We start from the raw sequence: 23,642 nt of genomic DNA on the forward strand, positions 1-23,642 counted from the left end.
TCCTTTTCTTCAATGTTTATTTTATTTTATTTGGTTTGTCAATTGCTTACAAGATAATAGGTATAAGTAAAAACATAGTTATGAATACATGAAATGGGTACATATAAGAAAAATAAAAGAAACAATAGGACAGGGACGGTAGGCATGTTGGTGCGCTTATGCACGCCCCCTACAGACCTCTTAGGAAAGGGGTGAAGTCAATAGTAGAAAGTCTAAGGTTAAAGTTTTTGGGGTTTGGGGAAGAAACCACAGAGTCAGGTAGAGTACTCCAGACATTGACCACTCTGTTGCTGAAGTTGTATTTCCTGCAATCAAGTTTGGTGCAGTTAACCTTGAGTTTGTATCTATTGTGTGCTCTTGTGTTGTTATGGTTGCAGCTGAAGTATTCATTGACAGGTAGGACATTGCAATGTATGATTTTATATACTATACTTAGATCGGACCGAAGATGGTGTAATTCAAGGTTTTCTAGGTCTAGAATTTCAAGTCTGGTGGCATAAGGTATTCTACAATGAGTAGAGGAGTGGAGAACTCTTCTTGTGAAATATTTCTGGACTTTCTCAACTGTGCTAATATCAGATACATAATGTGGGTTCCAGATTGATGAGCTATATTCGAGTATTGGTCTAGCAAATGTTTTGTATGCTCTAGTTAGTAGTGTGATATTACCAGAGAATAAGCTACGTAGGATTAGGTTAACAACTCTTAATGCCTTTAGGCTATTTAGTTACAGTGGGCTCTAGCACTTAAATCGTTAGAGATGAGTACTCCCAGATCCTTGACAGAGTTTGGATCCTCAAAAAAGTCTTGACTATTTAGCCTGTATTTTATTTTCTGATTTTTTTTTTGCCAATATGTAAGACAGAGCATTTATTTGTTGAGATTTGAAGTTGCCATTTGTTTGACCATTCTGATACATAGTTGAGGTCTTTTTGAAGGGTAGCAGTATTGTCTGTGGTGTTGAATAGCTTTACATCGTCAGCGAAGAGAACGCAGTTGCTCTTAATATGATCACAGAGGTCATTTATGTAGAGTATGAAGAGAGATGGTCCTAGAACACTGCCTTGGGGGACACCACTGTTGACAGGTACAGAATTTGATAGGATGCTCCCAATTTTGACCATTTGTTGTCTGTTTGACAGGAATGCTTCTATCCAGTTATGCAGGTATCCAGAGATACCATAAGATTTTAGTTTTAGGAGTAGTTTGTCATGTACCACTGAATCAAAGGCTTTACAGAAGTCTATGTAGATTGCGTCTATTGCTTTGCCCTTATCGGGTTGTGTAGTCCGTATGTTTTTGCAGTGTAAGAGTTGCAGATTGCAGGATAGTATTTTTCTGAAACCAAATTGTTTATTATAGGTTGTTTGTCTCTAAGTGGAGGATAATGGATTGGTTAATAATTGATTCCATGACTTTACAGGTGATGCAGCATAAGGAGATTGGTCTGTAATTTTCAACTAGGCTGGGGTCTCCCTTTTTGAAGATGGGGATGACTGTGGCTTGTGACCATAGTTTTGGCAAGGAGCTGGTCCTGAAAGATTTTTCGAAGATTATGCTTAGAGGTTTGGCTATGGCAGTGGATAGCTTTTTTAAGAAGTAGGCACATATTCCATCCGGTCCAATAAATAGAGATGGTTTTAGATTGCATTGTGCTTTTTCAACATTGTCTACTGTAAAATCGATATGTATTAGATCATTGTAGTTGTCTAATACATATGTTGAAAAACCTCCTAACGTGTCCCCTCACATGCTTCTTAATTGCTTGTTTCTTTCATTTCTCTATTACTGGAATAATCTCATATAAAATAATTAATATAATTTCCCTATTCTTCAATCCTTTGTACAGCAGGAAATCCAAGCTGAAAAGTTGAAATTTATATGGTTTAGAAATTCTCAAAACTGCATTTCAAGGTAAAGATGATCTTTAATGGAGGTAGGCAGAAGCTGTTGGCTTGGCTGAAGGGGATGAAATATTGTTTGAATCCAGAACATTCAAGTTCTACCATTTGGAAACAGCTGACACAGATACCTGACTAATTTGCTGAACTCAAGGCACGGTACAATCTCATTTGCAAGATTATGTTGTTATAGTCAAATCTGAATGAAAGTAATTTTAGCCTTCCTGTGGTGTTGACTTTATGGATTCATTCATCTAGTGGAGCTGATAGAAACCCTTTATATACTAAACCATATTACTATGTATTACATTGAGAATCTTTCCAAACAATCTTTTTAGGGTGCCAGAGAAGTCCTGTGATGAAACAATGACAGTCAGCTACTAAAGAATTATCAAAACATCTTTTAATAAACAACAAGAAAACCTATTGCTACTAAATGTTCATGGCCTTTGAAATTGCGATGTTCTCTTAATACGCTTTAGTTCTTAACTAAACAAAATGAAACAAAAAAGCAAGCACATAAAGTTCCCGCCCAACCCTTCCAAACCACTCCGTTTCAGATTCCTTTTTCTTTGATATTACAGTAGTGCTTAGTTTGTTCAGACAGGGACAGAGGCAACACTATCTTTGTTTTAATAAACTTTATAATGCTCGTATTGTCAGAGGTTTATAGTATTATCATGCTGTATCTCCCTGGGGCATTGTGTTTGATGTCTTGCCAAGAACAGAGGTGCTACTGTATCAGTTGGCTTGGCCAGCAGCCTACTAACTAAGTGAACCATTGCATTGCACTCTCTCTTGTACACTTTCATTTGTGGAGACACCATTGGCCTTTAAAAATGCAAACAATGGTTGGCCTGCTAAGCTTTAGCACGGGCAAGCTGCAGAGTTCTTGGATCTTGTGGATGTAGTGCATGGCGCATTTGCTGTAAATGTACTGCACATATGAACTTGTTGGTTCAAGTCCTGTTCGTCACAGTGTTTCAGTCTATCACTTTAGCATGTGTCTGGTGTAAAAGTTGCTTTTCTGAGGAAATTTGCAGGCATAATTCACGATGAATGTCTCAGAGGTGCTTTTCTCAAAAGGCAACTGGATGTTCTTGTTTTTTTCTTTGAAAACAAATTCACTTCTCATCTATAAGAAGCTTCTTCAGTTCTTGTGTCAGCTGGTGCTCCGTTCAAAATCCAAGAAAGAAATATTTAGGCTCTTGTAATTAGAGAAAAGATATCTTTTACTGGAAGTCAGTGGTAGCAACAAGAAAATTCTGAATCTGGAGAAATAGGCACGTACATCACATATACCAAGGGAGTGAAATGTTCCCACCCTCAATAGTTCAAATGGTTCTTCCAATTAAAAGTTGTGAACTTCATCATGTGGACATCTCCAGGTGGTGGTGATTAGTTGACCTTGGCTTACTCAGATAAAGGTTTGCAGTTGCGCAGAGAAGAGAAAGTTAAGCAGGAATTAGAAAGCCTCCCCAGTTTATACAATATCAGTTAGTAACACTTTCAGCTCACGTCCCATACATTTCCCACTTCCACCCCCCTCCCCCCCCGTTACTCATGACAGCCAGAAAGAAGCAAAGGAAAGGAGGAAGATCTTGAAGGCTGACATCTTGGATGAAAAGCGAAATGTTTTCAAAGAACACCCCCCCCCCCCAAGAAAGTCTAGTTGCCTTTTAGTAAAAGCACCTTTGGGACAACCATCACCTGGATGATTGAGAATCTCCATAGTCATGATGAATGTTTTGTTTTATGAAGTACTGATCTTTATACTATAGGTTATCAGTGCTGGCTGCCAGACCGATCAGATTTTTGTTGTTGTTCTTTCTTCCCTTAATCATGTCATTACACCAGAGAAGAGATGACTAATTTTTCCTTGTTTGTTTTTGGCAATGAGCAGCAAGGTCATCTTTCTTCTTTCTGCCTCTTCCAAATTAAGGAAGATGAGGTGTTCTTCAAAGCATCCGAGAGGCACTGAATTGGAAGGCGGTGTCATTTCTTTCATGAAAAGGCAAGGGACTTAATTTATGTTCCTGCTGGCTCACATGAATAGCTGGTGCCATTCTATTCAGTAATAAGCTAATTGCAGCACAAATATTGCTGCCCATCAGCTGGGGCATTATTTATCCTGAGTATAACTTGAAGGGATTTTGTGTGTGTGTGTTGGAATTCTCACACCTCGGATTAGAATTAATTTCCTACACAACAGGGGTTAATAGTAGCACGTCCCCTCTAGAAATCCTGGGGTGTGGACTGCAGAACTGCCCCCTCTCTTGCAAAGTTGATGGCACTTTGTAACTTTAAAATTGATAGATGAAAGGCATTCAATAAATGTTGCTTATGTCACCTAACACTTACCTTACCTACACTGAATTAATTAAATGAAAAATAAATTTTGTTTAGGACCTTGTTCCACCTCCCTTCTTCGATATACAGATCCTGGCCGCACCATTCAAAACCAAAGGAAGGCTTGAGTCATGCCTTTAGAAATGAAGCACAGTGTGTCAAGCAACAGTCGCTCCATTTATCAGCTCCTTAAGTGAGCAAGACTGAGATGCTTCTACAAATTGCTATTCTGCCACCAGATGGCACTTCTTTACCATTTAATTGCCTATCTTTGGAAATCTTGGTTTTAACTGTCCTGGATATCAGAATTAAATGTAGAAATGAAGCCGATGTATTTTTGCACTAGCAAGTGGGGAAAAGCTGCATTAGTAGCACGCTACAACAAAATAGAGCTCTAACATATGTTTAAAGTATTTCACCATCCCTTCTTGCTTTGCACTTCCCTCTAACAGGAAACCCATCATGCATTGCTATCATTCACTAGCAAGGCTCTTGAAATGCTTCGGAAGTCTCTAACTAAGCCTAACTGGGCCCCATTCAAGGTTTTACTCAAGCGCCTCACTTCTTCATCTGCTTTAACACCAACCCTTACAGGAATGTGCTTGTTGCTTGTTTTGCTTCAAGCGCTCGTGATGAAGAGCCCTAAAAGGACCACCACCAAGAGATCGGATGCTGCAGGGGAACAGAATGAAAACCGAAGTAGAGTTGCTTCTCTCCAAGTTCAGTCTTCAAAATGTAACCTTTTGATCTCTGAGTTTGGACTGTTTCTTGCAGCTTAAAGAATCCTTCAGGGAAAAGGATTCTTGATTTCAGCCTCAGGCTGAGGATTACTGCAGCTACTCTGCCACACTCCCCTATTTCGGAAGTCAAGAATAGGGAACCTTTGGGCATTTATTATAAGTTTCCCCTCCAAGGACCAGAGAGGAGGTGGTAGAGATGTCCTGAGATCAAGCAAAAAGTCTCCCTCCTAATATGAAATATTGTGTAATCAAAATGTGCATGGTGGATTACATCCGACTTTAAAAAATAAATGTATTTTATGTACCATTATTTCGTGAGCCACTTCAAGTGTACGGCAGGATTATCCATTTAATTAATAAAACAAACACAAGGTCTTTTCCTGTTACTGCGCAGTCTCACTAATACATACAGTACCCGTAATAAAAATTAGACAACGGCTTTAGTTTTGTTTTCTAAGTCAATACAATTTCTCAAATTTATTTTTAAGAATTACTTCTAATATATCTTTTTCACAGAAGGAGAGTATAGGGAATGTTCTCATTCCATCTGTAAACACTGAAATACAGATCTGGGAAACAAGGGGAAGAGACACAAAAAGTGCATTTTACAAAATTATCAACTAAAATATATTTTACATGTATTACATTTCAATTTAAATTCTACTGACTGCATTTTCAGTTTCAAAAATATTTCCATATCTAATAGATTAAAAAAGCATGAAATATTTTCATTGAAGGTAAGACATTTCAAATCATTTACATGCTGTCTGCAAACAGCATAAAACAACTACACAAATCTTTAAAACAATATTCTTGGCCTGAAGTAGATTCTGACAATTATCAGAAGCAGGGAAGGTTTGGGGTTTCTGTTCTCCAGAAAAGGGGCTCCAACCCTATTTCAGCATTGGGTAGGTAACTATTTTTTTTTTATATATATAATTTTGTTTGTTTTCAGACTACTGTTGCTTTCTTGCCTGGAGAAGCCAGAGAAAGGAGGGGGAGGAAGTAGCCACAGAAATCAGGACTTTACAAAGCTGCTCTGTTTCTGAAGCTAAATTTCATCTTTTTTCATGAGGGCAGGAACACCATCCTGAATCTGGGTCTCAAGTCACCATGCTGAGGATTCCAGCCACCACACCATGAATTCTAAAAAAATCTTTTTGGGAAGAGGCTCTCTGGCACTAGAGTTTCTCTCCCATTTCTAGTTAAGAAAGAAAGAAAGAAAGAAAGAAAGAAAGAAAGAAAGAAAGAAAGAAAGAAAGAAAGAAAGAAAGAAAGAAAGAAAGAAAGAAAGAAAGAAAGAAAGAAAGAAAGAAAGAAAGAAAGAAAGAAAGAAAGAAAGAAAGAAAGAAAGAAAGAAAGAAAGAAAGAAAAAAAGAATCCCAAATCTGACTCTGCATAGATCAGACTAACCAACTCTTCATACACACTCCAACCCAGATCATTAAAAGAACTGTCCCTTTCTCTCCTTGACGTGGCAAATGGAAGAACAGGCCAGGGCTGCAGAGCATATAATACTGCCTCCAATGCTTACCCCTTCCATCAAACAGTTCTCCCTCCAGGGTTGTTGTTTTCCCCCTGCATGAAGAAAAGTTGTACGGGATCTTCGCTTCCATACCTGTGCTGTCACAAGATACGCTTTGTAGGCCTAGTTAACCAAGAGTCCTTCTATGTGCCCAAGCAGTGGTTTTGATAAAAGGAAGCCACTACGCTGACACTAGCAAGCTTGGAAAATTCATGCTCAGCCTTAGGGTAGAAGGTTTCTCTTCCAAGCAGGAATATACCCATTCCTGATGGAATGCAATCATCACCTGATCTCTGCTATCCACCATTGGTTAGACTTTTTCACTGTTTCCCCCCATCATTTCCCCTCTTTGGTATGTAGAGCAAGTCTGCAGGAACCATTTGTGGCAACACACACAAGAAGCTGAATATGGTAGGGCTGCTTTCTCCAGGACAGATATAGAGCACTGGTGGCCAAACTCTTGCTTCTAGCCTGAGGGTCAGAAGATAGTGCTAACTCTACTCAAAAAGGTAACAATATTAAAGCCGTAGAACGCTTCAATAATAACTGAACACTAATTAAACCTCCCTCACCCCTTACAAAAGGAAATAAAAGTAACTACATAGGTCCCTAATTCAAGTGAGCAACTCTGGCTGTCAGCAGGTACACGGACCAATACAGTGTTGATTCTCCTTTCGAATTAGTGCAATCTACAAATGGAACCCCAGCTGGGTGTGGACTGATTGGGCGGATTCTTCTTATGCTGTCCTTTGGTTTGCTTTAGAATGAACTGAAACAGCTTTGTGTTAAAGCTAAACTGAAGTATTCTAAGAGCTATACATGTAAGGCAAGAGGCAGAAATATCTGTGAGAATCAAGTAGCAGTTTCTCAAAATGCAAACCTCTCACTGGCCAGTTCCTTTTGGAAGCCAGAGTCTCACCAGCATGGGCATGTTTATATGTCAGTGTTAAGATATTCTGGGGTGGGTGGGAGAGAAGAGAGGTAGACAGGCAAAAACAGACTCAGTTGGGTTACGATGCCTGTTTCAAAGACTGACACTCAAGCACTATGCACTATGCTATCGTTTCTTAACTCTGGCTTCTAGCCCTCCCAAGTTAGATGAGTGTGCAAATCCAGGTTCTACGAGGACTGTATATGCGAGCAAAGAAAATGGGATGTGGAAAGGAAAAAATATATAAATTACCTCTGCCCAAAATAGGCAGGCCTCTCTAAGTTTGTGGAGAGAAGAGATCAGTATTGTAGCAGCTGTTAGTTATGTCTCAATCTCTGAGATCTTTTCAAGTGCCACCTTATCACCCTCACCATTGCTGTGCCCAATAAGCATGATCTTTAAGGCTGGGCCCATTTCCCGATATCCTGATTTTTATGGCATTTATTTGGAAATAGGTCCTATAGATGTCAATGTAAGTTAATGCTAAGCAATTGACTTAGAGCTTCAACCTTAGAAGGATATGCAGCTTTTCATAATGGTGTGAGGTGATCTTTCCCACTTTCTGCTTTGAATCAACGATTTGACTGGGCAATCACACAACACAAAATCCTTGAGTGTGGTCCTTCTCAAGTAGTATGTATGCAGAATATATGAGAAGGATTTTTAGTATATCGATGGCTCCCAAAACACAGTCTCATCTCCATTTTCAGTATTATACTAAACAAAAGGATATATGTCCTTCTTCTTTTTAGAAGGACATGACATCAGGAATCTTTTTATAGTTTGATTCACTTCCACACTGAAGTTTTCCTTCAGTATGTTCTACTCATCCCCAACAAGATTGGCTCTAGATTCGGTTTACTGGCTTTTATCCACTTTTATCCTCCCTTCCCCCCTCCCTCCAATATATGAAGCTCATCGTACAGATATATAGATATAGATTTACAAAAGCAAGCACCTATATCTATATACAGACACACATTTCTTTATAGATATATATTTCCACTTAGGCTTTTTATATGAAGTGCTGTGCTTTGAAGATCTGCCTGGACAGGAAATCTGCTCCCAGATGTAGAGGACTGAGTGCTTCGGGGTTGTTATGTAGTGCCTGTGGACAGCCCTCCACCAAAGGAGGCCCCCTACATGGACAAAGAGCTTAGCCTGCCTAATGGCCCACTATTGTTGCTCACTAATGCCACAGTGGTGTTACTGTGGATTCTTCAAGATGCGTCCATGCCTGAAATCATAGACGTGACGGCAGAGAAAAACCAACTCCGGATCAGTGTCCTCTGGCACCTTGCGATGGGCAGGGGTGGAATACTCTTCAGAAGGAGGAACCATCACAGTTTTCTTGCCTGGAATCCCTTCCACGCGACGCTTTGCCAAGGCACAAAATCTGCAAGACAGCCGCATAGTCATGTAGTCATACTAGTGCATTCTTGGTTACTCTGACAGCAGTTGGCCGTAATTCATTCACTCTGGGATTATCAAATTTTGTTTTTATTTATTTGTTTACTTTTTCCAATGCAAAGACTCCGTTATCTATTCTAGCTATTATGGTTGCCTATGGCAAGTTGGAGGCTATGCTCTCTCTCTCTCTTTCTGACACACACACAAACACATAATTCTTTCCCTGGCCCACGCCAAAAGGCTGCTGAGTCCCAAGCAAGCTATATGAAGAAAAACAGAGCCATAAGCTTTCCTTCCTCCTTTCTTTCACTTAGTGACACATCTTCAAATCACTTGACAGTGGGACTTCAGCAATTTTTCTGCTGTTTGCCCATCAACCAGCTGATTGACAGGCTACTAGAAGCCGTGGTAGGCACCCAGGAGGCTTCCAAGGGCTATATATATATAGTCTACAATCTACTGTACAACAGCAATAGTAATAGCAATTGTATATACTTATATATACTGCTCCATAGTCCTTTACAGCACTCTCTGGGCAATTTACAGTGATAAAAATCTGCTCCAAAAAACTGGGTCCTCATTTTACTGAGCACAGAAGGATAGAAGACTGAGTCAATAGTGGTCAGGATTGAACTCCTAGCAGTGGGCAGAGTTAGCCTGAATTCTGCATTCTAACCACTATGCCACCAATAGTACCCACAATCTTGCACTATGATAAAAAGGCAAAGAAAACCAATTTCCCACAGTAGGTTAAATTGCTCTTTTTCTTGTAGATTTGGACCTATGGGTTCCAGATCTACAAAAGTTGGCTCAGGATGTATTGGCAAAACTTTTGAGAAAATAAGTGAGGAAAAATAATAGCATGGTCCCATTGTTCCTTCCCAGGCATCCCTTCTCCAAGATCACCATGTTTATTAAGACATTTGGATCTGGTACATTTCATTCATTCACTTATTTATCTCGTAGTTCTTGTACACTGTCAAATGACAGTGGATACCGCATAACAAATACATAATACAAAATATCAAAACTCATAAAAATACAGCAAAATCAATACATTCGGCTGAAAGGCCAATAATTGGACTGGAAGGGTCAATTGTGCTTCTGTATGTTTTTACTACTACGTCTTCAGCAGGAATAGGCAATCTGGGGCCTTCCATAAATGCTGAATTACCAAACCTGCAATCCTTGCTAGGCTTGTGCAAAACACAGATTAATACTTTTAGTGATCTATATATAGATATGCTAGTAGGCACATACAAAAAATGTCTGGGAAAAAAATGCCAAGGTGATCTCATTAGGACATCTGTGAAAATGCCACAATAGCTTGATTATAACATGTCAGTCTATGGATCGTCCGCCTATCTGTCTTTCTCACTCTCTGCCATTCTGGCCCAGTAAATAAGAGGAAAATTCAATTTGGAACTATCGGTGATGCGTCACGAACCACAACTACAGAGAGGGAGAGAGAGAGAGGAGGGAGGGAGGGAGGGTGGTGAGTGAGTGAGGAGGGAGGGAGGGAGAAGGAGGAAGGGAGTCAGAGGGGAGGGGGAGGGGGGGAGTGAGTGAGAGAAGGGAAGGAGTGAGAGAGGGGAGGGAGAGAGTGAGAGGGGGAGGGAGAGAGAGAGGGAGGGGAGAGGAGGGAGGGAGCACCCTTCCAATAACAAAACAAACCGTCCTGTGAAACTGTTATATTGGGGCCCAGAGACCATAAAGCAAACAAGGTAAGAGCACCACCTACCTGCAGTACTCTGCAAAGGTCAGAACATAGCACTTCTCCTCTATACAGGCCACACTGTTCTCGTCCTGGTGTCGGGAAGCAAAGATCTCATTCTGCAAGGAAGTATACAAGGGGATCAGAGTCTGGCAAGAACATTTTTCCATCGCATGCTTTTGTCTGTGGTGCGTTAAAGTACGTATCTTATTTTTACATGCTCTTCGGGTTACATCTTTAAGCTCAGTTCTGCCAAGTAGGTCAATTGTATTAGGAGACCAACATGTGATGATTTAAACATTAATGTGTACATTTTCAAGTCATATATAAAGCATTCAGAGTGTGGGTTTTTCGTTCACCTTCTGGAGTGTAATCTTCTGAACCCATATATGAGGCAAACTTTTCATCGCTGAGATGCACATTTTAATCAAAGAATATACACTGCTCAAAAAAAAATAAAGGGAACGCAAAAATAAGACATCCTAGATCTGAATGAATGAAATATTCTTTGTCCATTACATATTTGAATGTTCTGACAACAAAATCACACAAAAATTATCAATGGAAATCAAATTTAGCAACCCATGAAGGTCTGGATTTGGAGTTACACTCAAAATTAAAGTGGAAAAAAACACTACAGGCTGATCCAACTTTGATGTAATGTCCTTAAAACAAGTCAAAATGAGGCTCAGTAGTGCTCAGTGTGAACCTGCTTTCATCTGTGAAGAGCACAGGGCACCAGTGGTGAATTTGCCAATCTTGGTGTTCTCTGGCAAATGCCAAACATCCTGCACGGTGTTGGGATGTAAGCACAACCCCCACCTGTAGATGTCGGGCCCTCATACCACCCTCATGGTGTCTGTTTCTGACCGTTTGAGCAGCCACATGCACATTTGTGGCCTGCTGGAGGTCATTTTGCAGGGCTCTGGCAGTGCTCCTCCTGTCCCTCCTTGCACAAAGGCGGAGGTAGCGGTCCTGATGCTGGGTTTTTGCCCTCCTACGGCCTCCTCCATGTCTCGTGATGTACTGGCCTGTCTCCTGGTAGTGCCTCCATGCTCTGGACACTACGCTGACAGACACAGCAAACCTTCTTGCCACAGCTCGCATTGATGTGCCATCCTGGATGAGCTGCACTACCTGAGCCACTTGCAGACTCCGTCTCATGCTACCACTAATGTGAAAGCACCGCCAGCATTCAGAAGTGACCAAACCATCAGCCAGAAGTGACCAAACCATCAGCCAGAAAGCATAGGAACTGAGAAGTGGTCTGTGGTCACCACCTGAAGAACCACTCCTTTACTGGGGATGTCTTGCTAACTGCCTATGCTTTCCACCTGTTGACTATTCCATTTGTACAACAGCATGTGAAATTGATTGTCAATCAGTGTTGCTACCTAAGTGGACAGTCTGATTTCACAGAAGTGTGATTGACTTGGAGTTACATTGTGTTGTTTAAGTGTTCCCTTTATTTTTTTGAGCAGTGTATTTATTCTCTGAAGGCCCCAGGGATTAGGCTACTAGCGTGGGATCTAATGTTTCATTAATAGGGGTGGTTTAAAAGCAAAAAAAGATATGTCAAGGCTACTGGAGTCTCTCTTTTTTTAAATGAGATAATGCACTAAGTGTCCAATTAGTTGACTTCTATATTGTAACATAGCAATAATGAACATATTTGTTTGTTTAGTAAATGTATATCCTGCTTTTACTTCAGGAGCTATAGGCGGCATCAAATTATTCCTTCTTCTAATTTTCTTCTCACAAGAACTATCCTGAGGTAGGTTGATCCAAGAAATAACAATTAGCCCAAAGCTACTCAGTGAACTTTCACATCCAGAGTAGATTTGAACCCTGAACCTGGATCTCTCTGGTAGTATCCTAGGACTTAATAGCATATCGTGCTTTTTGAAGTTTAAGTGCATATATTTAATGATAAGTAAGTTCCACCTCACCCTAGTTCCTAGAATGTACGGAAAATGAGATGGATGAAAACTTATTAATTTATGAGAGAATTTACAATAACCTATCAATACATTAAGTTATGTAACTGTTATACCAGGCATTTTATGTGTACATTAAAAAAAACAGCACTTTAAGCAGCATTTCTTTGAGGGAGCCAAGAAAGAAATTTAACTGAAATAGATTACATATTAGTATTTATATTTTATATAACATGTAAAGTATCTAGCTAAAATGAAGTCTGCCAGCTCAGAACTTTGTATAGACATTTCACAGCTCTCAACTGCCTCCTCAATCGCTGATATAATTTGACCAGAAGACTTCATTTTCAAGTAGCTCTTATATTTTAATTTCTGGGATCACCTGACAACACTTCAAATCCATTATTGCCTTTTCTTCAAAGTTCTCACTCCTTCAAAGCTCAATTTTAAACTAAAAGGCAACGGCACTCATATTTTCACTGGGTTAGTCTAAAAATTTTAGATCTGAAGGCATCAAAGGTGGTTGGCTCATCCTATCAGGGGGTTATTGTAGTTGGAATTATACTTAATAATAGCAATAGCTAGTTGGGCAGAGGGGAAGAGGTGCGAGAATATTTTTTTATTGCTACTGAAAGAAACAATTTTCCTACATCCAAAAGTCTTAACAGAAGAAAAGAACATTTAGATGTACCAAAATTACCATAATGAGAGAGAACCTCTGCATTTATTGTGCTATAAAACACTAATCTGTTGGAAAGTAGCCTTTAAAGATAACCTTGCAGTTTTAAAAGAGAATGCTTCCATAGCCTTTCGTGTCTTAAAGTGAATGAAAGCCAACTTTAAAATATGAAGAAGAACTATTCTGTAACAAATTCACAGAGATAAAAGGACACTTTCAGCATAATTTAGGATTGTTTATAAAATTATGAATGTTTGGGGTGAGGTAATGGAAAGTCTTTAAATGCCTTGCCACTCAAATTACTTCTCAACTTATTCCAGAGGGCAGCTATGTTAGTTTGGTACAGCAGAAACATTCAAAACAATAAATGTGTTAGTCTTTAATGTAGTCTTTGCTACTTTTTCTGGTTTATGAAACAGTGGAAATGTTCCCATATCTAGAAAGAAGTGGCTCAACTGTAAAATAAACACTAAGCATTTGTTAAAGCAGGAGCATAAAATGATCCTCCTTTTCTTTGCAAATAAGTGGTTGAAGAAGGATTAGAACCATCAGAACCATCACATCAAACAGCCTTTGCTGACTCATTTTAATGTCCTGGACTTCCATTCCTGATCATCCTGGCCAAATACTCACCTGATGCATGCTAGAATTACGGCCTCCCTGAGTGTGCTCTGGTCTATAATACCACAGGAGGCTCATCATCAATTCCCCTAGAAAGGAATAAAGTAGTTTTTCTTTTTTAAATACTCTAACACACCAGCATCAAGTAGAACATAAAGGCAGTCCGCTTACCTTTAATAGGGCTCACTAGTCCAGTCATACATACAGGAAATGCATCCATGCATAACCAACACTAGAAGCTAGTGAGAGCTGCAGGGGATGTTTTTAGTGGGAAGTTCTCACCTATCTCAGTTTCCCCGTTAGAAGAACAAGACAAAAATGACTGTCTATTACTTGAGCAAAAGTGATTTGTGGGTTCTTATTTGGAAACAAAACTGCAAACAAAAAAAACAAAAACCATGCCACTATCTGAAGGGTTGTTAGGTTAATCCCCTTCCTTGTCATGTGTGAGGAGAACTACTTATTGTGGGATGGTTAGGCAATGTCTTGTGGATTAAGCACTGATATCCCATGATTAGTTGCAACATGAATGAGGAGCGAGTTCTGCATCTTTGTTGATATACAAAAACAGCTGGTCCACCTGATTCCAAAACACAGGACTGAACTTTGTACATAGCTGAAGAATGCCATGAATTCTAGATGATTAACATAATAGGAGCAAATAGGAGATGCCCATATTCATTAATTTGGAAGCTTTTACAGTGGGTAATTCAACTCAGATGGGGATGTCAGTTGTGAATCTTCCAGGGAGATTCAACCCTACACAAGAATGAAGTGTAAGCTGCACAGGTGACAAAGTCAGTTTTTCAGGTGATGATTGCGAGTTATAGCTCAGAACAATTAAATACAGAAAGCTTTGTGAACTAAATCCTGAAATAGAAACTGCCATAATCCACTAGTCACAGTATTTATTAAGCCAGCTGGGGAAGGCTTACAGCATTTTTCCACAGTAGTCTGGTCAGTGTGAATCTAGAATTGCCCCTATGAAGGGAAATGAGACAGCAGAATGCAAGTAAGACCTCTCAAAGCCTGAGAGATGGAGAAGATGAAGGATTCCGTGGATCAGTTTTCAAAGTTGGATTAAAAAGAGCAACAATTGTCTATGACAGGTATATTTGGATGATGAGAAGACAGAGATGAGTAATCATGGTTCATCTTAAAAACTAAAGAAAAGAACACCTACAAAATGATATTCCTGTGTTATAACTTTTGTAATGTGAGAACAGGTATGTTGTAAACCAATTAATACAAACCAATTTTAGTAAAGGCAGGAGGTTTTGAAAAATCATCATCTAGATTTTTCTATCACAAGTTGAAGTGTTTCAGTTTCTTAAATCCATCTCTTTTATCATCTCAAAAGAAACTACTGAAGTAAAATGTTTGAAGACTAGAATATAGGTGGCTGACTTTACTGCAAACTTCTGGAAGATCTCAAGAACCTTAGCATGAAGAATAGGAGAATGACAAACAAATCCTAAAAAAGATTGTGCTACATACTCAAATTATAATAACCCAGGAATTTGATGTAACAGCTTCTCTCAATACACTAGATTTATTAAGCCTGAGATTGGGCGTTGGTTCTTACCTGATACGCCCCTTCTCGGCGAGCCGCGAGGAGCATCCAGAGACTGGGGGATGTGCTTCTGAGTCCTCTTCTTGCAGGCTGAGCTTTAGATGAGGAAACGCTCCGCCCCCTCACGTGGTATCGCGCAGCGCTCCCCAGTTTTTGCGATAACGAGAAGAGAGGTTATTAATTCTATCTAATCTACTATTGGCTCCTTGGCTGAAGCAAGATTCCCCACCAGACGGAGAAATTAGGGTGGGGCTGGATGCTCCTCGCGGCTCGCCGAGAAGGGGCGTATCAGGTAAGAACCAACGCCCATTCTCCTCGAGCCGCTCGGAGCATCCAGAGACTGGGACATACCAAAGCTGGGCTGTCCTACGGGTGGGACTCCGTCTGGCCCGAAGGCCCCTCCGGATCACTGATGACCCTCTGTAAGACCCGTCGGCCAAAAGAGGCCTCCGCTGAGGCGCACGTATCTATTTTATAATGTCTGATAAACGGGGACGGAGAGGTCCAGGTGGCTGCCCGACAAATGTCAGCGATGGGGGCTTGCGTGGCCCAGGCCGCCGAGGTGGCTGCACTTCTGGTGGAATGGGCGGTTATTCCACCCGGAGCGGGCAGAGAATGGGAAAGGTAGCACCTCGCAATAGTAGCCCTGATCCAGCGACTGATGGTGGAAGGAGAAACCTTAAGCCCCAGTGACCTGGGTTGAAAGGATAGGAAGAGGGATTCCGACCTTCGCATGGGTTGAGTGCGCTTAATATATATACGCAAGGCCCTTCTAACATCTAGGTGTGCCAGAGGACCTCCCTGCCCTGGAGGGCCTAGGGCAAAAATTTGGTAGAACCAGTTCCTGTGACCTATGGAAGGGAGAGTTAACTTTGGGTAGGAATGTGGGGTCAGGACGAAGGACCACCCGATCAGCGTGGAATACACATAGATCGCTCCTAACTGACAAAGCTGCTATTTCCGAAACTCGACGAGCAGAAGTAATAGCTACTAGAAAAACTACCTTAAAGGTGAGAAACTGAAGGGATGAATCTCTCAAGGGTTCGAACGGGAACGTGTGAGAGAAACGAGGACCTTGTTGAGGTCCCATGTGGGAACCTGTGAACAGTGGGAGGGCACAGGTTGGTGGCGCCCCTAAGGAAAGATCTAATTCGGGGTGATGAGAAAGGGAACCGTAGTTATCACAGGAGACCACGGTTGAGAGGGCAGAAACTTGTCGCCTCAGGGTGTTAGGTGCGAGGCCTTTACGGAGGCCTTCCTGAAGAAAATCTAGGATCTGAGCCACTGAGGGAGAGAGGGGATCAATCTGAGACCCGCTACACCACTTGCAGAACCCCTTCCAAGTGGCATCGTAAATTCGTGTAGTGGAAGGTCGCCTCAGCGGCCAAAATAGTGTCGATGACTTGACTCGAGAGATTCTCACTAGTCAGACGGATCCGCTCAACCTCCAGACGGCTAACTGGAGCCATTGAGGCTCCGGATGCAGAAGGGGCCCCTGAGAGAGGGAGACCCTGTCCGGGGGATCCTCCATGGGGCGCTACCGATAAATTGCGGAGATCCGCAAACCACGGTCGCCTGGGCCAATAGGGAGCCACCAGGAGAAGGTCTGCCCTCTCCTGAAGAAGTTTCTGTATTACTCTGGGAACTAACGGGAGCGGAGGAAGGCATATAGGAGCCCTGGGGGCCATGGGCAGCGCAGAGCATTGTGATTCTCCGACCGGTGAGATGGATACCGGGAGAAGAACCGTGGAAGCTGAGTGTTGGACGGGAGGCGAAGAGATCCACCACCGGAAGGCCGAATATTCTGGACGCTTCTCGAACAGGGATGGATGGAGACGCCATTCTGCCTGGTCCACCGTGGCCCTGCTCAGCCAGTCCGCCTGAGTATTGTCTACTCCGGAGATGTGTTCGGCCTTAAGTGATAGGAGGTTGGATTCTGCCCAGCGGCAAAGGCGCCGGCTTCCCTCATTAGCTGGATGGACTGGGTGCCGCCTTGCCTGTTGATATGGGCCTTGGCCGTGACGTTGTCCGTGAGAACGAGGACGTGATGTTTGCGGATCTGAGGAAAACTGCGCAGGGCCAGATGGACAGCGTGAAGCTCTAGCCAATTGATGCTGCACCTTTGCTCGGACGGCGACCATCTGCCCTGAGCCGAGAGCGAGTCGAGATGAGCGCCCCAACCGGACAGGCTTGCGTCCGTAGTGACGGTGAGTCGTTGAGGTTCCGCGAAGAGATGGCCTCTGTTGATGGCGGGATTGGTCCACCATAGAAGAGACGTGAGGACCCTTGGAGGGACCCTGACTCTGGCCTTCGAGTTGCTTCTTCCGGATCGTTGGAATGGGAGCAGGAACCACTGGAGGGATCTGCTGTGTAGACGGGCCCAGGGAATAATAGAGATGCATGACACCATTTTGCCCAACAATTTAGAGAGGTCCAGTAAGGCCACCCTCCTTGAACGCCTGATCTGTTTGACCAGGGCCTGAATGCTAAGGAACCTCTCCTGGGAGAGGAAAACTCTTTGAGAAACCGAATCAATTATGGCGCCCAAGTGGTTGATTCGGGTGGAAGGGGTAAGTTGGCTCTTTTGCCAATTGACTAGGAACCCGTGTGCCTGTAAGGTGGAGAGAGTGACCCTGGTATCCCTGACTGCCTGGGATTTGGACGGGATAGAATAAGGATATCGTCCAAGTAGCAGTGGAGGCGGACAGGAACGCTCCTGAGATGAGCCGCCAGAGCCGCCAGGACCTTGGTGAAGGTCCGGGGGCCGAGGCCAGTCCAAAGGGAAGGGCCACGTATTGATAATGAAGGCTATTGTGACAGAACCTGAGGAATTTGAAATGGGAAGGCCTGATTGGAATATGGAGGTATGCCTCGAAGATCTATGGAAGATAACCAGTCTCCCGCCTGGTGCCTAAAAGAATTGATTGCAAAGTGTGCATTTTGAATCTACGCTGGATAAGGTGACGGTTGAGCCGTTTCAAGTCCAGGATGGCTCTCCAACCCCAGAGTGTTTGGGCACCACAAAGAGATGGGAGTAAAACCCCTTTCCTCTCTGATCCGGAGGGACAGGTTGAATGGCCTGGATGTCAAGAAGATGATGGATGGCTGCATCCATTAGTGCACGTTGGAGGGATCCCTTGAGGAGGGGGGGGGAAGAAACAATCAGGGGAGCGGACCTGAACTCCAGGGCGAGGCCAAACCTGATTGTGTCCCTAACCCATGCATCGGAAGTGGATATGTCCCATTGGGCGGCGAAGTGGCTGAGGCGGCCGCCAACGGGGGAGGAAGAGGCTCTACCTTCTGCGGTAGGGCCTTCCTCCCGATCCCAAAGGGTCTCTTGTAGCCGCCACCGCGTCTGGATCTGTTGCCCGGTCCGTGCGGTCCTGGGATCGGAAGGAAGGGGTCTAGGATATCTGGGCGGGAAGGGGGTTGGTAGAAGGGCGTGGAAAGCTCCTCCGAAAGGGCTGAGAGCCCCTGGCCTCCGACCTTCGAAAAAGGGAGGGCAAATACTTTCTCTTACTGCGGCCCTCGACCAGCAGTGGTTCCAAAGCTGGGCCAAACAGTTTATCTCCCGTAATGGGGGCAGTGGCCAGCTTGACCTTATTCTTTACGTCCGCCTGCCAGTGTTTGAGCCATAGCATGCGTCTAGCCGTGACATGCGACGTGATGGCCCTGGAAGAAAATTTTACCGACTGGTAAGTGGCGTCAGCCGAGAACTCGGCTGCAGCCACTAACTTCGCTATATCCTGGTGAGCTCTGAGATTGGAAGCAGGGATGTGGTCCTTGAGCTGACGTAGCCAGCGGATAGAGGACCTCGTGAAAAATGAGGCGGCCGTAGCTGACTTAATGGCCCAGGCGTCAGATAGGTGAGCCCTGCGTAGCGCCTGCTCCGCCCGCCTGTCCTCAGGTTTCAAGGCCTCTAGGGCCTCACTAGGGGTAGAGGAGGAGGCTAGACCCACAATGGGGTCATCGACCCGGGATATTCAGGAGGTTAGACAGAGCCGAATCGAGATTAAAGAATCTCTTGTCTTGGCTAGAGGGAGTGGGAGGGGTCCCTGAGGAGGTAAGTTGCTTCGCTACCAGATCTACGAAGATGGGAGGGGATGGGATGACCTCAGCTTCCACCACTGGTTGGGTGAAAATGGAGTCTTCCGGGCCCTCTGGGACAGGGGGTTTCTGCAGCGGACTGGGAAAGAAGGCCAGAGACATTCTTGGCCTTAAGGAGGAGGGACTTGAACATATGCGGTTTAAACAGCCCCCAAAGGAGGGTTGGTCGGGAGAAGGGTCCTCGTCCTCCGACATCTCCCCTTCCATGATGTCAGCCTCTAAGAGGGGTTCACTGTAGCGGGAGGATCCCATCCGGGAATCCTCTTCCTCTTCCCTGAAATCCCCAAAGTCCCCTTCCTCCTCCACCTGGGCCCCAATCGGGAGGAGGGCTGTCCCTCTGAGAGAGTACCTGATCAACTGGGGGGACCGGTTGTGGAAGGGATCTGATAGATATCGAGTCGTGCTCGGAGGCTCGCGGAGAGAAGCCTGATCTTGTCATGTGTTGTAGTCCCTCTGCTATGCCCTGGCGGATGGCTGATTCCATCCAAGCCCTGATGTGAGGTGGAACCTCGGAGGTAGAGGGTTCATCGTGGCGCAGACCAGCGGCTGTGGGTGTAAAGGTGGCTTCGGGGGTCCGTCTGGTCGGAGGTCCGGGGGTCGGAAGACCCTGAAGCGAACTGCGCCTAGGTAGGGAAGAGGGGTCTGAGGGGAGAGATTGAGCAGAGGTAGAAGGGTTTGGAGGAGGAGGTATTGACGGCCCGAGCGGGACTCCCTTGAACGCCGGTCAAACTCTTTTTCCAACGCTTTGTGGCGCCTTAAGGCGTCACGTTGGGCGGCCTTGGAAGGTTCCTTGTCCTGTCTAGAGCCCTTAGGTTCCTTGTCCTGCCTGCGCAAGTAGTGGGACTTTGCCTTAGCCTTCAAAGAAGGACGTTTAGAGGGATTGTCGTCTGCCATGTTAGATACAATTACTAGCAAAGGCGGTTGGCTCGCCCAGATCAGGCCTGGATGAGGCCGGGTGAAGGTGAAGCTGGCCCTCTCCCCTTTTGGAATTTGTTGTGTACAGAGATAACAGTAAGGTATCTAAGAAATATAGTATGTACAGAAAAATAGATACTCTAATTATAATTCTTCCTTATCCTTTTGATTGATTTTTATCTTTATTATGCTTTTGTACCAAATGTATATACAGGTTATCCGTATATATTTATATATGTGCGAAAAAATATTATTGTACAAGACAAAAGTTATTATTATTATAATTATTATTTTTTTTTTTTTTAATATATTCCTTTTGTATATGTATTAAGTATATATATATATAGATAGATTTTTTTTTTTTTTTTTTAAACAGTAACCGTAACAGTGAGAACTTCGTATATCTCAGTACAGGCCAATTAGTCAAATAAACACCTGAGGCCTATGGTAGAAGAAGAGCCTCTGGCAGCAGGCCTCCAGACAAGAAAAATAAAACCGGAGGGGGCTGCAACTTCGCCCGAAAACGGGCTGCGGGAGGCCAACAAGTAATACAAGGGCCAGCCAGGTGGAAGAAATGGGCAGCTAAGCTTTGACCCAAGGCCTGGGGCTCCACCGCCGCAGCTAAAGAAATTCAAAATGGCGCCCGACCACGATGCGGAGCCAAAATGGCGGCCGCAAGCTGAACCGTCGGGACGCCTTCGGGACGGAAGGGAGGGCTTCGCTGGTCAGCACAGCGCCTAGGGCCCTAGGGGCGATGACCCTCCCGATCGGTGTTTAAGGTGGGGGGAATCCAGCAGTAAAGAAAACGCGTGCCACGAGGCAACGCGGAGGCAGCGAAGCGATCAGATAAGGGTGGGGGTCGCGCTATCGCGCTGCGAGCCCGCAGCCTTGCCCCAAGGACGGGAAAAATTTTCCCTTAAGTCCAGACCCTTTGCGCAGGAGGAGGAAGGAAAAGCAAACCTTATCAAGACGCAGAGGGTTGTAATAGTAAAGAAATGTGCGATCAGCCAAGGAGCTCTCTGAAACACAGCCTGACTCTTCGAGGCTGAGCAAAAGACTGGGGAGACGCTGCGCGATACCACGTGAGGGGCGGAGCGTTTCCTCATCTAAAGCTCAGCCTGCAAGAAGAGGACTCAGAAGCACATCCCCCCAGTCTCTGGATGCTCCGAGCGGCTCGAGGGAGAATTGAGAAGCATCTACAATAATAGGATTTGGTATCAAGTGTCAAAAGAGAAGATAGTATTAATATCCTTAAATTTCATGCAGGTTCTTAAGGTTCTTTGTAATTAAGGAAACAGATGCTATTGAGTCAGGAGATAAATGAAAGAGTGAAATAGGCGGTCTGATTAAGTGGAAAAACTGTCAAAGTGATAATCTTCAGAATTTGAGTGAACATATGCAGGTAAAGTTTGAAAGTATCAGTGGTGGTGTCCAATGGGGCAGATTGGTAGAATTCACATTGAAATCTGGTCCCTAAATGGTGCCATGGCTCACATTGCATGGAAAGATGACAATGCCAGGGAGAAAAATGGAGAAACAGGATCTATACTAGTCTATATAAAAATTCTTCATCAGAGGAGCCATAGTAGGAAGAGTTGAGGGATTTCCTGGCAACTCTTAGTGAGATCAGGATGACCTGGACTGAGAAGAACATGATTTCTTTGGCAACTTGTCTGGACTGTTGAATCTCTGTGTTAGAAAGTCATTCAGGTTCTATCAAAGCTGGAGACAAGGAGACGGTTATGGCAAATGAATCCCCTCAAGTGATGCAGTTGAATGAGGCCCAAAAGAGGATACCTTTGATAGAGTATTAAAGAGAGACTTTGTACTGAAGACTTTTTATAAACCAGGAAGATCACTGGACAAATGACTGGAATGGGAAATTCAGTAACTTGCTTGAAATAGTAAAAAAAAATAAAAAATGGTATGAGCATACAGGTTGAGTCTGAACTTCTAAGAGTGGTTAGCACTGAAGATCAAATTGGAGCTATTGATTCTGAAGTGACTGGTATAATTTCCAATGTCATTATCTCTGAAGCCCAAATAGATATGAGAATGACCTTCTCCTGTAAACATAGCATGACACTTGAGCAAATGGTGTTTTTCAAGGTTATTTAACCATCAAGACAGCTTTCTTTGACAAGAGTTTCTCTTAGTCTTAGCAGACAGAAAGAATGATGTTGGTAGGGAGCAATTTGCTATCATAGTTTTTGAAGTGTGCCTTTGCCTCACACCTGCAGAGGACTCCTCCAAAACCTTTGCCTCAGTGAAAGATGCAGGGGAGCAAACAGAAATCATAAAACAACCTCTGAATCACTAAGCACATTTTTGAGAAGAGAAGAATCCAGATGATGCTATAGTGTCAGAAGGAAAGTAATGGAAGCAATGGAGAACATTCTCAGATGTGGACTGGATGTTAAGTTTCCAAAGAAACCATCTGCAGTTCTAGAAATTTCCATTACTGACTCTCTGAAGACTCATCACCCAGTGTGAAATGCACAGAGATCATGCCACCTCAATCCATGGAAATGTCACCCTGCTTTGCAATTGAAAGAGATGTTAATGCGGATTGAATGCCCCATGCAAACCTTCTAATTTTCTTTTTGCCCCTAGCTTTACGAGACATGTTTGTATTTTTTAAATATGTGGAAATAATTCTGAGGAGCTGTAAACATTGTGAACTGATTCAAATTCAGCACCACAAACTGCCTGCTTGTGTTGCATGTTAACAGTACGCTCCCTTCCCCCATATCCTCAGTTATGGAGAGATGCAAGTATAGTCTAACTGTCTTCAATGAAAGCATTTTGAAAATGGCCCGTCTACTTTCATCAATAATACAACTGATGGAGATCCCTAACCAGTAAACCTATGGGGAAGGAACAACATATACCCCACAAATATTTTTAATTTCTTATTTCCAATTCTCTGGCAGCATGGCCTTTGTTTAGTATGACTTTATGGCAATCAAACGAACAGAAATCAAGTTATCTTCCATTTCCCAGATGACAAACTACAGAGAATATTAGCCTAATTAGAGGTTCAAGACATTCTGGCTGTGGAAATATTTTGTGGGAGTTGCTGTTTCTGATGTTAACTTGGCAAAATCACTGCAACTGTTTCCAGGGTGTACATCCCCAATTATTAGAACCAATGTCTAATGATTCTTAGAAAATAAAGTAAGCCGAAAAGCTTCAGAAGTTATTCCACTTTGGGTTTTATTTTTTTGGGGTGGGGTGGAG

General features: G+C 43.3%; 1 protein-coding gene across 2 annotated transcripts in view; it reads right to left on the bottom strand.

Moving 5' to 3' along the window:
- Positions 1 to 8,332: 8,332 nt before the first annotated feature.
- The window catches only part of BAHD1 (bromo adjacent homology domain containing 1), a 70,073-nt gene continuing 54,763 nt past the window's right edge, over positions 8,333 to 23,642 (bottom strand). The window contains exons 5-7 of one of the 2 annotated variants that reach the window (XM_026664571.2): positions 13,820 to 13,896; positions 10,598 to 10,689; positions 8,333 to 8,842 (exon numbers count right to left, since the gene is read on the bottom strand). In XM_026664571.2, the coding sequence (XP_026520356.1) occupies positions 8,653 to 8,842; positions 10,598 to 10,689; positions 13,820 to 13,896 (359 nt within the window). In that variant the 3' untranslated portion in view covers positions 8,333 to 8,652. The remainder of the gene's footprint in view (positions 8,843 to 10,597; positions 10,690 to 13,819; positions 13,897 to 23,642) is intronic. The other variant, XM_087951711.1, reaches the window with a different exon arrangement.

Source organism: Notechis scutatus, chromosome 1 (assembly GCF_049901735.1).
Source record: "Notechis scutatus isolate UNSWTSFEM ecotype Mainland chromosome 1, rNotScu1.2, whole genome shotgun sequence".
NCBI lineage: Eukaryota > Metazoa > Chordata > Lepidosauria > Squamata > Elapidae > Notechis > Notechis scutatus.